The 19721-nt window shown below is 38.3% G+C and overlaps 1 protein-coding gene across 4 annotated transcripts in view; it reads left to right on the forward strand.

The window, feature by feature from the left end:
- TC2N (tandem C2 domains, nuclear) overlaps positions 1-19721 on the forward strand; it is a 37376-nt gene that overhangs the window by 10398 nt on the left and 7257 nt on the right. For 2 of the 4 annotated variants that reach the window (XM_025173732.2, XM_007439108.4), the window contains 8 exons: positions 2272-2387; positions 7062-7289; positions 11003-11173; positions 13426-13517; positions 14699-14774; positions 16360-16460; positions 18386-18502; positions 18649-18840. In XM_025173732.2, coding sequence (XP_025029500.1) covers positions 2321-2387; positions 7062-7289; positions 11003-11173; positions 13426-13517; positions 14699-14774; positions 16360-16460; positions 18386-18502; positions 18649-18840 — 1044 coding nt within the window. In that variant the 5' untranslated portion in view covers positions 2272-2320. The remainder of the gene's footprint in view (positions 1-2271; positions 2388-7061; positions 7290-11002; positions 11174-13425; positions 13518-14698; positions 14775-16359; positions 16461-18385; positions 18503-18648; positions 18841-19721) is intronic. The other 2 variants (XM_025173733.2, XM_025173734.2) reach the window with 2 other exon arrangements.

The raw sequence follows: 19721 nt of genomic DNA on the forward strand, positions 1-19721 counted from the left end.
TTGCTATTATGTATTATATTTGGAATCTGGAGAAACTACAGACATTCAGGGCTAGGATAAGGGTGATAAGCCCATAAGTATGGAGTATGGGTTATCAGAGTGCCATGGTGGGAAGGATATGAAGTGTTTTTATGTTGTTGTTTCATTGATTTTGTTGTGAGCTGCCTTGGATTATTGTATAAGATAGTCAGCCTTATCAATCTTATAGATAGATGAGTTAAAAATACTTGTTTATGAGATGGGTATACTTCCAAAAACTACTTGTTTATGAGATGGGCATGCTTCCGAAAACAAAGAAAAAACCCCACAAACCTGTACCCCCTCCCATCATGTTGTTTTTCTAAGAATGCCCCAGGTGTTTCTGGGCCCAGAAATATTCTTAGAAATAAAATTATACTTGAGGTTGATATTTTGTCTTGCATAATTTCAAGCACTTCTTTGCTTTAGTATGTTTGTTGCTGTGGTGTATAAAACTGGATTCAGTTTAATCCCACTGAAGTGGTGACAAAGAACATAGCAGTTGACTTCATCAGGGAGATAGGACACAGAAAATATATACTTTATAGGTTTCCTCACATGGCTTTAGGGATCCCCTATAAGCTGTTGCAATGCTACATGCACTTTGGAGAAGCAGAGTATAGTTCCTTCATACTTATGCTCTGCTTCTATTTCACAAAATTTTGCACTGATAAATGGCCCATTTCCTAGTCAATAGTAGGTCCTCTGTTGGACCATAAATTCAGCAGACACCTACTAAGATTAATTCACTTCAAGTTTCAGTCTTTATGTGAAGAAGAAAGGCCTCCAGTAGCTTTTTAAATATTTGTGCATGTTTTTAAGGGTATAAATGTGTTACCGTTAGGATTTGGGGCAGGCATTGATACTGTTCTAGTCCATCTCATCTGAGAGGAATATTTCAGTCTTATTTTCAGTAAGAGTCCAGCTGATGTGTCAGAGTAATCTTAATGTCCCCCTTCGTCATGCTTTAGAACAGATTAACTAGATATAGTGTATCTTACATTACATCTTTGAGAATGCATTCTCTTTCCAGATTCATATAGGGTTGATGTCCATTGTCTGAAATTTCACATTAGCAAAGTAGTTGTATAAGAAATCTAAATGGAAAATATATGGCAGAGATAAAACAAATATACTACATTCTCAGGACCCCAAGAATATTTTATAAATGGCAATCCATGTATGTTGTATCCTCTGTGGTGCCACTAGAAGACAGTTTTAGAAATGGCAAATTCTTTTAAAATTAGTAGCCTGCAAATAAGTAATCCTCTGTCAAGCAAGATCATTCTTTACATAACTTGTGGAGGAAGCAAATGGGCTGGCAGTGAAAAGATTAATCAGAGAAAGTAGGTTATGAAATATATGGCTGCAATTTGACTCCCTTTCTAAAAGCAGGAAGCATCTGGGGTGAGTGCAGGTTCCAAGAGAGTTTAGGAGCAACCATGGAAAAGGCTTTCTCCTGTGTGTCCAACAAATGAGCTCCAGAAAAGCATTTTTAAGAAGACATGTCCTGGCATTAATGATTAGGGAGATTCATATTGAATAGACACCACTCAGCTAGAAAGGCTTCAAAGCCATTTAGAGCTTGAAATGTCAAAAACAGCACCTTAAGTTGTGCCTGGGAAAAATTACCCGCCAGTAACACAGACTAATATATAGAATTGTGTAAACTCTAATCCTTTGGTTGCTTTGTGAAATGCCCTCTGAACCTGTTCTTCAGAAGGTTGAGCCATTTCCTCTCCAAGCATTGGTAAGGTTGCTTGGTATGATACCCTTTCTAAGACATGATATGGTGGCTTTGTCTGCATGCATGGAAAATCCTTCCACTGAAATTGTGCACTTTTAGCAACTTGGCTTCCACATTTTGTATCAGTTGAAGCTGCCAAATACAACTTATTTTCAAAAAGGCAATTCAGCTTTATATTTGGGGGGCTAGGTACTCAATTAGATTGTTTGGGATATTTCACACTTTGTAGCTTTTAAAAAATAATTTTTTTAAAAAAATTCTTTATTAATTCAAGTATTAGAATTACAGTTATAAATTTTCCTGAGTATGGGATAATGTAGTGTGATACTGTATACTTATCTTAATAAAAGAGATAAGAGTGGGCTTAACATTGTTCCCATTGAAACCTATTTTATTTCAGGACATTGGACTTCTAAGCATTGCACTGAATACTCAAAAAATGAACAAAATTAGGAAGGGGAGGAGTTTTTCTGAATTTCTGATCTAATGTGATTATTAATTTTCAGGTCTGCATTCTTCATTGGTTCCTTAATTTCAGCTTGCTTAGAAGCAGTAATGGCAACAGAATGCATTAAGAATTGTTGTAGGGGATGTTTATATATTGAAAAAGAAAAGCATGATGGTAAGTTAAGCTAATTTAAATATCTTAACTTTTTAATTATGATATGAGAAAATTAGTAGCCATTCCCTGGGGGGAGGCAGTTACTTTTTTCAACAATGCTATTAATTGTAGGTGAAATTTGTAAATATCTAATTGTGATGTCACAATATCTGATCTTAAAAGAACAGAACCGGTTGTATGTGCATTTAGGGCTGCAGGGTGGTGATCTTCAAGTGGACTACAATTCTCAGCCAGTATGACAAAAAAAGAAAAGATTGTGGGAGATGTAATCCAAAATATCTGAAGAGCAGCAAGTTGCCTAAAAAAAGTTCATAGGATCATATATGTGGAAGGGGCCTCTTAGGCTATCCAGTCCAACTCCAGTCCAAACTAAAGCTTCCCTAATAGATGGGAGCCTCACTTTCACTTGAACTCATCCAGAGAAAAGAAGCTCACCCCTTCTCTGAGCAATTTCATTGTCAATCTGCTCTGTGTGTGTGTGTGTGTGTGTGTTAACATCCAATAGGAATTTGCCTCCTAGTAACTTCATTATTTTGTGTCTTTTGCACTGGAACAATGGGGAATGGATCCTTATCTTCCTCTTTTAAGTATTTGAGGAGTTCTGTCATTTCCTGCCCCCAGCTAAGCATTCCCAAATCTTTTCATTTCTTCTTTTAGAGCTTGATTTCTACATTCCTGGTCAACCTTGTTGCCTTTCTCTGAACTTGTTCTAGTTTGTCAAGAAAGTGCATATAGAACTTAGAATAGAATATTTTGAGGCGGGATCTCATTAAAGCAGAATAAAATAGCATTATTGATTTGGAAATACACTCCTGCTGTTAAAGCCTAAAATTAGATGTGTACTTTCTTTGCAGCTACTCCTGACTGTCAACTCATGTTCAATTACTTTTCTAAGATCTTTTTCACCAGTGTTTCATAATAATAGTGTTACCAAGCTAGGTATCCAGGTATTCTGTTACCTATGTGAGGAACTTTGCATTTGTCGTTTTTGGTTTTTGATTTTTGTTATTTTTAAGCCATTTCTTTAACCTAATAGGATTTATTTTAATTTTATTTCTGTTTTCTCATGCATTAGCTACCCACCCATTTTTGTGCCATCTGCAGAGCTGATAAGCATTCCCTCCGCCTCTTCATCCAAGTCATTAGTAAAAATGTTAAACAGTACAAGGCTCAGGTCTGAATTTTGGGCTCCCCTACTACCTATCTCTCTACAGCTTGATGGGCAGTCTTTCAGCTCCATTTTTGAGTCAGCTAATTAATCTCCTAAATTGCCATGCTATCTAGCCCACACTTTGCTAGCTTGCTAATCAGAATGCCATGTTGGATTTTATGAAATGGTTTTCTGAAATCAAAATATTTTACAACTGCAGCAGCAGCCCCAAAATCTACTGAGGAATTTAGCCAACTACACCACCAACAAAATGAGATAAAAGTAATCTAGCATGACTAGTTTTTGCCAAAGCCATATTTTCAAATAATAGCTATGTTGCTTTCAAGGTACTTAAAGAGAGATAAAATTGGCCATTCTCCAGTCAACTGGCACTCTTTACCCATTTTCCATGATTTTTCAAAATTCATAAAGTTTCAGCTAGGCTATCAGTATTCAAATAAATAGGAGTTTCTTGGCCAAGTTTCTTTCTCTTTCAAACTTTAATCCATCTGTTTCACTGTATTTTTCATAAGGGCCTGGTATAGCATGCATCCTCTTGTTGGAGAAGATCAAAACCAAATAGGAGTTGAATAGCAATGACTTATATTTATTAATTCTTAGTATTTTGCAATATACATTTAATAGCTAGTATACTGGTTCTTTCCCTTTTGTTGTGAACTTATCTAAAGTCCTTTTTGATGTTAACATCCTTTGTTAGTCTCCACTCATTATGAGCTTTAGCTTTCCTGTCAAAGTCTGTACAATATCAGGACACCTATTCTTACTGTTCTTTGGTGACCTGTGTATCCTTTTTTGTTTTCAGATCTTTTTGTTTAGCTATATTGACAGCCCTTTTTTGTCTCATTGAAATTGTTTCCAGTTTACTTTTAGAATTTTTATGTAGACTAGCACTGGTCCTGAGCACCTTTGTGCATCAATTTTTCCTTATCGCTTCTTTAAATTTATTAAAATATGTTCTTTTGAGTGCAATATATGAATTTGACTAAACTTAGCTTTAATTTTATTTAAAATCAAGAACACCAGTGTTAAGTAGTCATTTATTCATTTGGATTTCCCAGCAAATGTGGATACTTTTAATTAGTGCAACAGTTCCTCTCTTTTATTTCTTTTGAATAAATTGTTTTCTTAATTGCTGTGTTCCAAACATTGGTAGTCAGGGAGAAACCCACATTCCATAATTTGTTCAGTCGTTAAGTCGTGTCTGACCCTTCGTGACCCCATGAACCATATTGCGCCAGGCCTTCCTGTCCTTCCCTGCCTCCCTGAGTTTGCTCAGTCTCATGCTCAGTTCCATAATTAGTAAATTCTAATTTTGTTGATTATTTACATTCACAATTATTTACAATTGCAGAATTTCCATTAACCCCAAAACCATCTCTCTCTTCCATTCCATAGCAAAAAGGAAATAATCTGACTTTCTCTTTCAAGTGCCATAATCTCCAGCCAGCATGGCCAATGGCAAGGATTTGTTGTAGTAGAATATTTTAAATATATATTTATATGTGTGTGAATGAAAGAGAAGGAGGCTTGATTTAAGTATTAATTCATGTTACTACTTTTTAAACTTGTGTTTAAATATTGTCTATATACTGTGATGATTAGAATTAAGTTTTGTCTATATTTATAATTTTAAGTAAATGAGTAGGCTTACTTATTTTAAGATCATATCTGAATCAGCACTGACAAATAATTGAAATCATTGGCTACAATATTTTAGAACCATTGCAAACCTTCCCAAAATGGATATACAGTGGGGCAAAAAAGTATTTAGTCAGCCACCAATTGTGCAAGTTCTCCCACTTAAAGAGATGAGCGAGGCCTGTAATTTTCATCATAGGTATACCTCAACTATGAGAGACAAAATGGAAAAAAAAATCCAGAAAATCACATTGTCTGATTTTTAAAGAATTTATTTGCAAATCATGGTGGAAAATAAGTATTTGGTCACCTACAAACAAGCAAGATGTCTGGCTCTCACAGACCTGTAACTACTTCTTTAAGAGGCTCCCCTGTCCTCCACTCGTTACCTGTAGTAATGGCACCTGTTTGACCTTGTTATCAGTATAAAAGACACCTGTCCATAACCTCAAACAGTCACACTCCAAACTCCACTATGGCCAAGACCAAAGAGCTGTTGAAGGACACCAGAAACAAAATTGTAGACCTGCACCAGGCTGGGAAGACTGAATCTGCAATAGGCAAGCAGCTTGGTGTGAAGAAATCAACTGTGGGAGCAATAATTAGAAAATGGAAGACATATAAGACCACTGATAATCTCCCTCGATCTGGGGCTCCATGCAAGATCTCACCCTGTGGGGTCAAAATGATCACAAGAATGGTGAGCAAAAATCCCAGAACCACATGGGGGGACCTAGTGAATGACCTGCAGAGAGCTGGGACCACAGTAACAAAGGCTACCATCAGTAACACACTATGCTGCCAGGTACTCAAATCCTGCAGTGCCAGACGTGTCCCCCTGCTTAAGCCAGTACATGTCTGGGCCTGTCTGAAGTTTGCTAGAGAGCATTTGGATGATCCAGAAGAGGATTGGGAGAATTTCATATGGTCAGATGAAACCAAAGTAGAATGTTTTGGTCTAAACTCAACTCGTTGTGTTTGGAGGAGAGAGAATGCCGAGTTGCATCCAAAGAACACCATACCTACTGTGAAGCATGGGGGTGGAAACATCATGCTTTGGGGCTGTTTTTCTGCAAAGGGACCAGGACGACTGATCCGTGTAAAGGGAAGAATGAATGGGGCCATGTATCGTGAGATTTTGAGTGAACACCTCCTTCCATCAGCAAGGGCACTGAAGATGAAACGTGGCTGGGTCTTTCAGCATGACAATGATCCCAAGCACACTGCCCGGGCAATGAAGGAGTGGCTTCGTAAGAAGCATTTCAAGGTCCTGGAGTGGCCTAGCCAGTCTCCAGATCTCAACCCCATGGAAAACCTTTGGAGGGAGTTGAAAGTCTGTGTCGCCCAGCGACAGCCCCAAAACATCACTGCTCTAGAGGAGATCTGCATGGAGGAATGGGCCAAAATACCAGCAACAGTGTGTGAAAACCTTGTGAAGACTTACAGAAAACGTTTGACCTCTGTCATTGCCAACAAAGGATATATAACAAAGTATTGAGATGAACTTTTGATATTGACCAAATACTTATTTTCCACCATGATTTGCAAATAAATTCTTTAAAAATCAGACAATGTGATTTTCTGGATTTTTTTCCCCATTTTGTCTCTCATAGTTGAGGTATACCTATGATGAAAATTACAGGCCTCTCTCATCTTTTTAAGTGGGAGAACTTGCACAATTGGTGGCTGACTAAATACTTTTTTGCCCCACTGTATTTACCATTCATTGCTCCACATCCCAGGTGCAGTCAATTTGTTGGAAAAATCTATTTGTCTGTGTTCCTATTAAAATACAAAATATCATTTTGGGTCATGAACTGAATGCTGAATGTGTTTGCTTTTTTTGTGTGTGTGTTATATAACAGCTTCTCTGGAGAAAGAATCTACAGTTACAGACAAATATAGATCAAAAGTAGTGGAGAAACCTCCTTTGTCTTCTGTATCCATGAAAAGGCAGGTTGGCTGTTCAGAAGATTATCTTCTCTCCAAGTTCCCACCAGATGGCAAAGAAATACCCTTTGTAGTTCCTCAGTTCAAGCTTGCTTACATCCAACCCAGGAACCTTGGTAATCCACATCTTGGCGGACTTCAAGGTAAAAAGTTGAAAGAGTGTGAAATTAATGTTTCTTTTTAAGGGGCTGTCTTTAGATGCATTGTAGACTTGCTTATGCAGTTGATTACCAGTTCACTACTAGAAGCAGTTCAAATTGCTAATTATGACTTAGGATCAAACTATATAGATACATGCTGCAAAAAGTGACTCATCCTGTAAGATGGAGTCACTTTTTGGTGGAGAATCTTCCTTGGGTTTTGTCATCAGTCCCCTCTACACATACAGCATCGAAACAGCAGCAGGCCCATTGAGGCTCTTTAAGCTTTCAGGAATAAAGTAAAAATACAGCTTTTCCCCATAGCTTTTGTTAGTTTTATTTGATGTTTTTATTTGGTTCTGACCCTTTTGGATCAATGTTTTAAGTGTGCATATAAAGTATCTTTTTAATTTTAATTTTAAATGAACATTATAGTTTTAATCTTTTTCCTAATTATTTTTGTTAGTTGTTTTTGAGTGCAGCTTAGTAAAAAGCAAGATCAAAAATAGTAAATATTGTAATAGCTGTTTTATTCTAAAGTAGTAATCCCTGTCTGCATCTACAATGAATTGTCGGTTATTAAAGTATGGATTTTTTCTCACTGTTTTGGATTATTCTGTGACTTCAGGGAAGTCTGTCCTACCCACCACTTGTTAACCTAAAGTGCATTTCATGTAACCATTTGTCCAAGAAGGAAAGCTCCTGTCTACTACTGGGATTAGTTTTAGTCTTTTTATTCTTTAAACATGCAGGTCAAACATTTTTTTAAAACTCTTGTTTTTTCAGATGATCGTTTTTATTCCAACTGCATGGCTTAATCTGAACTGGATGATAGAGCAAAGGTCTTGTTTCAGACAGATATAGTTCCCTTCTCATGACAATATGCTCTTTTGTCTGTACTTCTGAACTTGCTATCCTTACTTGTCCCTGGAGTCTATTGAATGAAAGAACAGTATCTTATTGTAAAACGCATGTACTTCAAGGACTCTCAGAGTAGAGAGTTGTGCAAGCCAAGAGGTTTAGTGTACAATGTATTCTTGGCCTTGCAATCTAAAAAAAGCTCAGATGTTTTGTGTTACTGGAAATTTTAGCTCTCAAATATTTAAAAGTCATCGTTTTAACCATGTAACAATTCCAGAATAAAAGGCTTACACATTAAAAGATAATCTGCACCTGCGGTTTTATAATATAGAGCACTGTTTCCCAAACTTGGCAACTTTAAGATGTATGGACTTAATTCCCCAGGGAATTCCCAGAATTCCCAGAATTCCCCTGGGAATTGAAGTCCACACATCTTAAAGTTCCCAAGTTTGAGGAACATTAATATAGAGGATAAGTGCAATTTCTTGTTTTTCTGAAATGCTCAGCTGAAGCACTTCTAAACATTGTTACCATAATGATGAATTTGATCATGAAAGTGAATTGAGATGACCCTTGTGTCCACTTTGCTCCTTTAATGATGAGAAGAGAAATAGTCCGGAAAGCCACTGTTTCCTATTTTACCTGAAATTAGAACAATGTTGAATAGTTTCTAACCATCTAAAATAAGCCATGTTCTAAAGTTAGCTTCTTTATATTAGGGTTGTTTTTTTTAAATAATTAACTGTAATTTCCACTTGGGATGAAACTGGTTGCCGAGGGTGATTCTGACTGCCTGTAAACTGAAAAGCAAAGCAATTTACAAGTATGTTTATTTATTTGTGTAATTCAGAAGCTGCCCAACTCCACAAGACTCTTATGGGCGAAAATTCATTCACATTAGCTAATCTGTGGTTGGGTTTTCATAATACATCTTGGAAATTTAGAAGTAAAAACAGCTTTATAACTTAGAAAATATGTCAGAGGAAAGACGCATGGCGACAAGAACACCCACATGCTTCCTTCCCTCATTTACAGCAGGGTGCTGCTGTTAGTTTCTTCAGTGTGTCAGTCCTTTAAAAAGTGACCAGGTAAAGAGAAAATCGTGGCAGTGTGAAGAGGGAAGTTGGAGATCCAAAGAATGAAAGAAGAGAAAAGTGACTGAAGGCAAAAGAAAGAAATACTGAATAGGAAGGCAACAGCAGAGCAGCAGTGGGCAAGCTAGCAGAAGATGGTGTAGCATGGAACATTACTGGCAACGAAACTCGCCTACCTAGAAGGGCTGACATAATCAGTACTGCTTGGGCTGCAAGTTGTTGAGCTGCTCCTACTGGAGGCAAGCCCCAATTGCTGTGTTATTGTATTATGGCATTGTGTAGATTAATTATTTGTATATCCATTTGCTATTGATGCCATAACAATGTCTTGTTCTGAGAACATCAGGGTGTCCTTCGGATCTGTTGCCAACTTTAAAATCTAATAGCAAGGTTTGATGCCTTTCTGATGAAAGAGCAGTGAGGCTTTCAGGATTGGTATCAGCCCTTTGAAATAGGCCAGGTCAAGAAACAGACACCACAGGGATTCCAGGAATGCTATTTTATTGTAGTGAGGTAGAATAACAGAATCTTGAAACCCCATCAGAGTATCTCTCTGCCCTGTTTTATAGCAGACAAAATCACAGTGGAGTTATTTCAGGTTTCTTCCTCATGCTTTCCATATTCGCAGGACTGAGTTGCCCTTTCTCTTCCCTTAACAAATTATGCCTTCCTTTCCCGAAGTCGTTCCTTTACAGGGAGAGATGGCTACACTGACTCTTAGAAGCTTTCCATGAAGGCTTCCTATGCAGCTAAATGGAAACCTTTTGAAGACTTCACTTGGAAACAAGTTTAATCCCTGAATTATCAAGTTCATCATGTTCTGACCCTTTCCTCTCTTTAGTATTATCTCCTTGTTTGTTTGTTTGTTTTTTCCCAAACTCTTTTCTCTGACCTACAGAAGCATTTCATGAAAGGCCTAACCATGTATCTATTTTAAAGCATCTCTTCCACTTTTGGCCTGAGGCCTCTGTCTTGTTCTCTCTGTTACCACCCAGTTCTCTCATGAATGGTAGTCTTTTTGGTAGCCATGGCATTGGCCTGTCAACCTGGCCTGTCAAACTGTTGCCTTATAATCCTGCCCCCCTTCACCCAGGTATTTCCTTCTTTCTAAAGTCAGTATTGGCCTTCTCCTTGGATCAAGTTATGTTTTTCCCCACCGTCTCAGCCACCTTTGGAAACATTGCTTCTTTTTCTGGCTGTCTGCTGCACTGACTTTTTACTTGGACTATTTGGTATCATTTCATTGGAACCAGTGCTTATTCCTGGCCTTGCAAGGCCAGTCTTAAAGGCATGATCTCCCCTTCAGCCTTTCTCCAAATGGATAGTGACAGCCATCAGGCTGTGCTGTGGACTGGCCAGACAGCCACATCCACTTCCAGTCTGTGCTCACTCCTCAAGAGCAGTGGCAGCACCAGCACCCTTCCTAGTCACAGACCAACTCTTCCTCCCTTACAGCTCCGGCTGGAACAACCACTTAATGTAACTTGTAATGCTTTACAAATGTCAGTAACTATGCAAAGTAAGGAACCTATCCTCACTTTTCCCCAACTGTTAAAATGGCCAGTATCAATAGTCAATGAAAGTACTTGGATCTAGTCAAAGCTTTTATTTTTATGATATTATATATTAAAATGCTGACTTTTATATAGCCATGCAACATAGGAAAAAGAAACGTCTGGGTTTTTTTAGTCTGTTCCAGGCTGACCTCATATTTTACAGTTAAATGATGACTTGCCTAATAAAATATCTCATGCTTTTCAGGTTCGGTTGTATCATCTTTCAGTGATCGGAAAGCAGAACTTTCTAGTATATACCATCAAAGACCTGTTGATGTGGTTTATAACCCATTCTATATGCAACTGCCACCTCTTTCTCCGGATCTCGATCAGTGCCACACAGAAAAAGTAGTGAATAGGAGATTATATGGATCAGGTAAAAGAATTAGTTGTAATATTATGCATTTTCCCCACTTTAAAACATGGAATTAAAAGGCAGCATGACACTGGATGTCTTCTGAATTCTGCCCTTTTATATTAGTTATGAATAAAATGAGCCTGCATTAAACCAGAAAAGCAAAAATGAATATTTTTTAAAATAATTAAGTTAATTATTTAAGAGCAGCTTTACTTCTTTGAAAGCAAAAGCAGAAGCTGCAGATATTGTCTAGAGAAGAAAATAGTTTAAGGATGGTTGCTATTTGACACAGACGAATGACGCAGATGAAGTATGGAAAGGTCCAAACACAATTAAATTATTTTGCTTGAGGGGTTAATCAATGAATAGATTTTCACAAGCATGCTGTAACTCATGAGAGCCAGTTTGGTGTAGTGGTTAAGGCACCAGGCTAGAAACTGGGAGACCGTGTGTTCTACTCTTGCCGTAGGCACAAAGCCAGTTGGGAGACCTTGGGCCAGTCCGTCTTTGTCAGTCCTAGGAAGAAGGTAAGGGCAAACCACTTCTGAAAAATGTTGCCAAGAAAACTGCATGGACTTGTCCAGATAGTCACCTGGAATCAACACTGACTTGAAGGCGAAAGGGAGGGAAGGAGGCAGGGGGGAATAGATACATACACTGTAAGACTCCAGTGTTTTTCTCAGATCACGGATGTCCACAGGGAGGGGGTCAAAAAAGTCAAGAGGGCAGCCACAACCATGTGACCCCACATCTTTTTTACATGTGTTGCTTTTACCCCATGGGTGTGGATGCTCTCTTGACTTTTTTGACCCTGTGCCGGTAGACATCTCTGCCTCAGATTCTCAGAACAGTTCTTGTTGCTTGGGAAACAGGAACAATTGTTACACATGAGGTAGCCGTAAAGTGATCAGTCAGAATTAATTATCTCTGTGTGAATATAAATCAATAAAAAGGAATTGAAGCTGCACAAGATCACAAGAGATGTTTTAGCATTTCTTTCATTTTGATGGGACTGTGTAGAAAAACTTTTCATTGGGTTATGCTATATAAAATAGGAGTCATTCTAATTTGCATTTGGTTCATCAGAAGAAGGCAGAACTTGCTGAGCATAAAACAAAATATGTGCATCTTAAGAATTTTGTACTGAAGTCAGGATAAAACGTGCTGTGTTTCTGCTCTTGGAATCAAATGTAGATATTTTGTGTGGTATCATCTTTGATTTTTCTAGCCGCTAGAGCAGAACTGTTACTTTCTGGCCTGTATTTGGGTTGCTTTCTTTTCAAATGTTTTCCAGCCTAGCTAGTATAGCAGTGGTCACAGGTACCTGCTTTTGCTTGCTGCTCATAGAGCCTTTGACAGGACTTCTTGTTAGCTTGCTGACTTTTTTGCTTCTTGCCATTGCAGTCTTGTGCCACAGAGTCATGTTCATTCATGCAGGAGTTACAGGTGTAGCTCTCTCTGTCCTGTGTTACTGTCTTGGTAGGGGAGATTTGAGGGAATGCAAGGGATCCAAGGGAAAACTCCCCCGATCATAAAGCTGGGCAGAGTCCTTTTCCAATAAAAGATTCAACCTCTGCTTCAGTTCTAGTCTTTGGGAGATTTTCATGTTTTGTTTTGTCTTGTTTTTAAAAAGAATAACCTAGTTGGCAATTATGCTTCCAATTGTGTGTCCAGTAGCAGTCAGCATAGACAGCCACCTGACCTACTTTTGCAGCACTAAAATAAAAAACAAGGGAGTAAGGCTCTAGTCTTCAGTTCCCATTGTTTGGTATGGCTAGAACATTAGAAATCAGGAAGAATCTGGTAGCATCTTTTCTGACTAACAGCTTCTATTAAAAGGCACACGCTTTTGTGAGCTACAGCTCACTTTATCAAACTTTTAATAATATTAGTCGGAAAAGGTGCTACTAAACTCCTTCTGATTTTTTGCCCCCATAGACGAACACAGCTCTCCTCCTGTAATGTCTGGAATATTAGAAATGTCTGGTTTTCTTCCAATGAAGTGCAGTCAACTTGTAACATTTCAGGAGGTGATGTTTTGCTCTGACTTCTAAACAAAATATGTTTCCTGTATTCCTATTTGTGATTGTCTAAATAAACCAGAGGTAGACCTCTCTGTTCTTAGGAAGTGATAGCAGTTCCTCACTTGCTTATGAATCGAATTTCTTAAATTTGTAACTGCTTATGACAATCTCATCTGGTATAGAATAAAAAAAACTAAATTGTTCTTGAAATTTCAGGAGGGCCTTGCCTTTGTTTCTTTTTTTCAGTTTGTGACCTAAGAAGTAGCACATTGCCCTGCTCTTCCTCTCTAAGTCATTCTATGTTTGATCTTACAAGTCCACCCCACCGATTTGTTCAGGTAAATTCTTTGGTGTTAATATGGTACCAAGCTTTATTAATAATTGTGAGTGACTGATTAACTCCTTGAGAAATTGCTTTCTTTCTCATGCCTAGTTCAGTGTTTCCAAGTGTACTTCTTAAGTAAATGTTGGTGACTGGCCTATCAAAATATTGCACGTAATTAACAAAGGCTTTTACATCCAATTCAGTATCTCCCTTGGGTAAATATTTTGCCATTTCTGTCACTGTGCACTGGGATAAGATTTTGGGAGCTTTTTAAACTGGTTCAGAGATCTAGTTATGTGCTTCTCTCTGGTCAGTGCCCAGCTATGGATTGTGGAAATAAGTGGCTGGGTATCCATTTGGGGAACCTGCTTTTCTTCTCTGTATTAAGAAATCAAGAGGCCTAATGCCTCTTGGGGCATTATTACAAGCCGAGTATGTAGTTACTGAATGGAAAAAGTATTTATTTGTATCATGTATTCAGATATAGAGATGTTACAAGTTAACTTTAGTCAGTTCAGTAGCAACAGTTCAATAACACCATAGATCAATACCAAGGCCTTATGTTCCTCCTTGAAGGAGATCACAGTGTGGTCATTCTTGAAAAGAGCTCTCTGGATCCTGAGGTTTTAGACATCTACCATGCAGTTGCAAATACTTATTCCTTGGGCATGGGTATCAGTAGAGCAACTTAGTGGATTGGGATCTGGAAATAGAACGGAAAGACCTCTTCCAAAGGTGGCAGAAATCTGTTTGGCCTCCTGGTGCTTGACTTCTAGAGTCCCATTCTTTCTCCCTGCTGGTAAATATCTATATCAAAGCACTGGGGCATCATCCAGAGATTTGGCATTCATGCTGATGATACCTCTGTAGGTTGCAGGGTTTCTGATATTTAAAAAACCCCCAGGGACTTAAGCGAGATTTCAGTGGTTTTTTCTGATTCCTAGATTTTACAGTAAAACAAACTTTTTAAAAAATTCTAAACTATTGACTGACTTTGATAGTTGGTGGTATAAAAAGACTAATAGAATTATATTTTTAAAGGCCTACTGTTTTCATAATAGTTCCTTTCTTGCTATTTAGGGAACAATTTGACAGACTGTATGAGCTTGCTTAAGTGGTCTTTTTGTTTTTGTTTTGTTTTGTTTTGTTTTTTGTTAACTAATCAGGCTTTTTTTTTTTTTTTTGGGCTGATAGAGGTATGATTCCACCTCCAGTGTACCAAGCAGCATATCCTCCAGAAAGGATTCACAAGGTAGTAACAGGAGTTTAGGTAATGAACACTGTTTGCTCATCTTCCTTCAAATCTGGTAAACTGAATCTTTAGACATAACATCAAAAGTATATATATTTTACTACTGTCACCAATGCAGATACAGGGTTGCTTTCATCAATTTTGGAAAGCACACTTGCCCTTAAAAAACATAGAAGGTCAGAGTAATCATATGATCAGAGTGGTCTGTGAACTCCAGGACTACCTTGTACAAATATGCTAAAGATATAGGCCAATATAGGTACTACATTATGTTTTTATAAAATTAAAATATATTTTGAGTCGGAAGTTCCAGAATTTCTGTTATACTTCTACTTTCTATTAGAAATGGAGGTTACACTGGTAATAACAGTTAAAGAGTGGACTTCATTGGAAGAAAGATACAGGTTGGAATTAGTTATGGCCTTAAACTTAAGTTGATTGAACCCAACAAGCATAAGACCCAGTTAAAATGTGTTGCATCATTTCCTAGACTACAGTACTTGATATAATAAATAGAAACATGAAGTTATGTTTTTTAATCCTCTGTATTAAAAAAAGAAAGAAGCCCCTCTACCTTTAATGGAATGCTAACATATCCAGAATAGAGGATTTTCATAAAGGCTTTTTTGCTGACTTACTTATTTTCCACATGGAAAGCTCTTTACCTATTCATATATATATTCAAATATGTAATTACAATATGAATTGCTAAAATGTGGAATGGCTGAACTATATACTCTCTTCCGAAGTCAACACTTTTTTCAAGTGGAAAGAAATGATTGGAAATTCTGAGTGGTTAGAGAAAAAGAGGTTCAAGGATGGGAAACACTGAAGCAAAAAGCTCTATCGATAGGAAATAGGCAGGCAAATGTTGAATACTAAGTGAGGGTACCAGTTGGAAAATAATGGGGTTAAGGAAGTGAAATGACTTTCCAATTGAAGCTCATGAAGTCACTGCTCCAAAGCTGACACCAAGGAAGCAAGCATTCTGTTGGTGTAAAGAAATATTCCTCACACTGGAGCGAACTTGGTTAAATGTGTTTGTGATACAGTGCAACCTGTGTAAATCATCCTGGCTGAGAATTCTGGGAATTACAGCCCTGTCACATCTGAAAAGTGGCAGATCAGAGAAGGTTGTTGTAGGCTAAAGAAAGCACCTTCAGAAGCTAAACACGGTATAGTGTTTGGATTCATTTGCCACTTATTTTCTGGCATTGGTCCTGTGCCTTTTAGCATAAACTTTGCTTGGCAGAGTGATGCAACACTGGTGAAAAGGTTAATCTCTCCTGTCCTACTAGCGCAGATGTATGCCAAAGAAGAATGTTGGCAATCCAGTATCTTGTTAATGTAGTTTTGAGACACTTGTATGATGCATTTACGTAGGATTAATCATAAACAGCTGAAACCTTGACAAATTTGATTTGTATCAAATACATATATTTCCTTGTACGTAATAGCTGATATGTATGTATCCTGGCAATAGGGAGAAATATTTAAGTAATGAGAACAGGCTTTTAAAAAGTAGTCTGAGTTCACTGGATAAAATAATGTTTTTTCAGCCTTTGAGAACAAGTTCCAAAAGTGTTTTTGGATTTATCCCCAGATACGATTACATTGTCAGGTGACGAAAGAGAATTTGGCAGGCTGAATGTGAAGGTGTGCTATGTTTTTTCTGTTGAGCAGATATGGATCACCATTTTGAAAGTAAGTAATCCTGAAAAGCATTCAGTTACTAGGTCCTGAATGGTTATATTAGGGGCATTGGGGAAAAATCTAGTTTATACCCCAAACTCACCTGTTAGGCAAGAACTATTAGATGGACAAAGAAACTTCCTTCTAAAAGCCACAGTGGCTCAATGTACTGTTGAATAAAAACTGGAGTGTAACCTGCTCATGGAACCTCTTACTGGGCAGTTCAAATCAAACTGACAAATAACATGTGTGGCTTTTCTTTTACTTTGTCTAGGCCTAATTTAATCGCACTTTAGCTAGGTTTGATTCAAGACTGGTGCATCTGGCTCCTGTACAAAAAATAGAAAAAGCCACCGGAATGCTTAATAAAGTGTTTTAAATGATAATCATTTTAAATAAAACAATGAAAATATATTTATGATTTGCACTAATCATTATACAGTATTTCCCAATATCTCATTCAGCTCCTCTTTTTATGCCTTTTTATATTGAGCAATACATACTGATTATAGAAACACACACACCCGTGCATTCTCACATACTGTCTCTTTCTCTCTGTGTAATCTGATACACATCTTGTGCACGTCTGGGAATTACAGACATTGGACTTAATGGCACTTTTTATTATAGATCGTAGAATGTCATTTTTAATCTAGCTAGATTTTAGTAGCAATAAAGAATATAACATACAAAGCTGCTTTATATTGAGTCAGAACATTGCTCTGGATGTAGATGTAAAACTAGAGTTTTGCTAATACAGTGGTACCTTGGGTTACGAACGCCTCTGTTAACGAATTTTTCGGGTTACGACCAGCCCCGGTCGCAAAAATTTACCTCGGTTTGCGCACTCCGCCTCGGGGTACGAACAGGATACACGGCCATTTTTCCGCCCCTGACATGTGGTCCGCGGCCATTTTTCCACCCCTGACACAAGGTCCGCGGCCATTTTTCCGCCCCTGACACATGGTCCGCGGCCATTTTTCCACCCCTGACACGTCCGCGGCCATTTTCCGCCCCCGACACGTGGTCCGTGGCCATTTTTCCGCCCCCGACACGTGGTCCGCAGCCATTTTTCCACCCCTGACACGTGGTCCGTGGCCATTTTTCCACCCCTGACACGTGGTCCGCGGCCATTTTTCCGCCCCTGACACGTGGTCTGTGGCCATTTTTCCGCCCCCGACACGTGGTCCGCAGCCATTTTTCCACCCCTGACACGTGGTCCGTGGCCATTTTTCCGCCCCTGACACGTGGTCCGCGGCCATTTTCCGCCCCTGACACGTGGTCGTAGGGAGGGGGACTCTCCCTCCAAGCAATAGCCGCCTCCCTGTCCTCCACGCCAGAAAGGATTAATGGTAATTACATTGAACCTTATGGGGAAATTTGCTTCAGGTTGCGACCAATTCGGGGTGCGACCAGAGTCGGGAACGAATTAAGTTCGTAAACCGAGGTTCCACTGTACTGCTGTGTGAAATACTTTTAACTGAAAATGAGAGGAACTGAACTGGGACCATGGGTATACAGAGCATTTACTGTTTCATAAACCAGTGCATCTTCAGACATAACATTATTTGGAAAAAGAATGTTTTGTGCTTTAATCTACTTAATTTCATTACAATGTTTCTTACATTAATTCATGACTAATATTTATTATCTCAGTTCTGTATTCCTGGAGGTATAAGAATGAGGTATTAGCATAACTTACATCTTGAACACCCAGTGTTAAATCATTTTTTCAGCAATAATTATCTAACACAGTAATTTGAATTGCCAAAGGTTGATTCTTCAGTTGCCTTGAGATTTTATAAGGTTGAAGAATCATATTTTATACTAAAAAAGTGGATGATATTAATCATTCTAAATAAAGAAAACTGACATAAGAAAACCAAGCACATAGTTGGGTTCTCAGGGGATGCATTGTTTAATTTTCAATTTTGCAGTGCAAAGATTTGAACTGGTCATCTACTTGTGAAGAACACCCTCAGATTTCCATCAAAGGAATCCTCACTCTACACAAACCAGTGCAGTTCAGATGTTTAGCAAAAGAAGCTTCCAATGTAAGTGGCACTTAAAAAAAACAAAACCCACCTTAACATTCTTCCATATGTGAATATGTGAATTAGTAAAAGCAGAGACACAAGGGTGATTATAGATAAAGATTTTTTTTTTCCAGATCTCACATTTAACTGTCGCTTTGTTCTAGGACATTGAGTTCATGGAAACATTTGTATTTCCTATTAAACTGCAACTCCTCCAGACTGCAAGACTTGTGTTCAAAGTACAATCCCTGATTCCCAGGAAAAAAACTATAGGAGAATGTATTTTGCCATTGCGCGACCTCAGTTCACAGGAAGTGGATTATTGGCTGACGATAACACCTCCTTCCAAAGCTTTAGTAAGTTAAAATATTCCAAGGAATCTTGTAGGAGATATGTGGGGCATTATGCAGGAATAGAATTCTAGGATTGGTTCTGGTCAGGTCCTTTTGTTAATATTCACTGATTATTCCCCACTTGTCTTAGGAGCTCCCAATGCTTGGGGGGGCGGGGAGGCAGGGAGAAGAAGGTCCCTTACTTGTAGAACAGCTAACTCTTCCACACTCACTTCTCCCACTGCCAAGCGGCAAACTGTTCCTTTTAATGTACAGAGGTAATGTCTGAAAAGCTATAAATTGGGTGCAAAATCTGTGATTCTTTCAATGTTGCTGACCTGCAACTCCCTTCTTCCCCATCACATGTTCTCCACCCAGCTATAAATTCACAATGGCTATATATAATATAGTAAAGTTTTTACTTTGAGGCTGGATCACATAACAGAATTTGACTTGTTTTGAAAAAGATAGCCTTAATAAGACCGTTGCTTTTCTGGTCTGGCCTACTTGAAGGGCTGACATCTCCACAAGAAGTCTAGAACTATACTTTGTTGAGATTGGCTATAATAACAATTTTGCAAGCCTGATTGTGCTGTACTTCCCTTCCTTCTTTTACTCCAGTGAATCAGGAAGGTGTTTGCCTGAGCTATTTCCAAATGCTATCTTGCTTCCTAGACTTAAAGAATTTTTAAAGCCCTCTTTGTGGAGCAATGGTTCTTGTAAATTTCTGTCAAGTTCATCTCCCTTACTCTCTGCATGCAGGACAGATTGGCATTCCTCTGGAATGGATTTGTATTGATTGTGAAAGTATTTTAATTATAGAACTTCATCACTATAGAATTACACACAAGGAAGTTATACTGTAGCTTCGCTTATTAACGTCTGCCAGAACCGGCTCTGAAGAA

The sequence above is a fragment of the Python bivittatus genome, unplaced genomic scaffold (genome assembly GCF_059951505.1).
Source record: "Python bivittatus isolate LINGU-HERP-01145 unplaced genomic scaffold, Pbiv_v1 ctg000480_np1212, whole genome shotgun sequence".
In the NCBI taxonomy this organism is placed as follows: Eukaryota; Metazoa; Chordata; class Lepidosauria; order Squamata; family Pythonidae; genus Python; species Python bivittatus.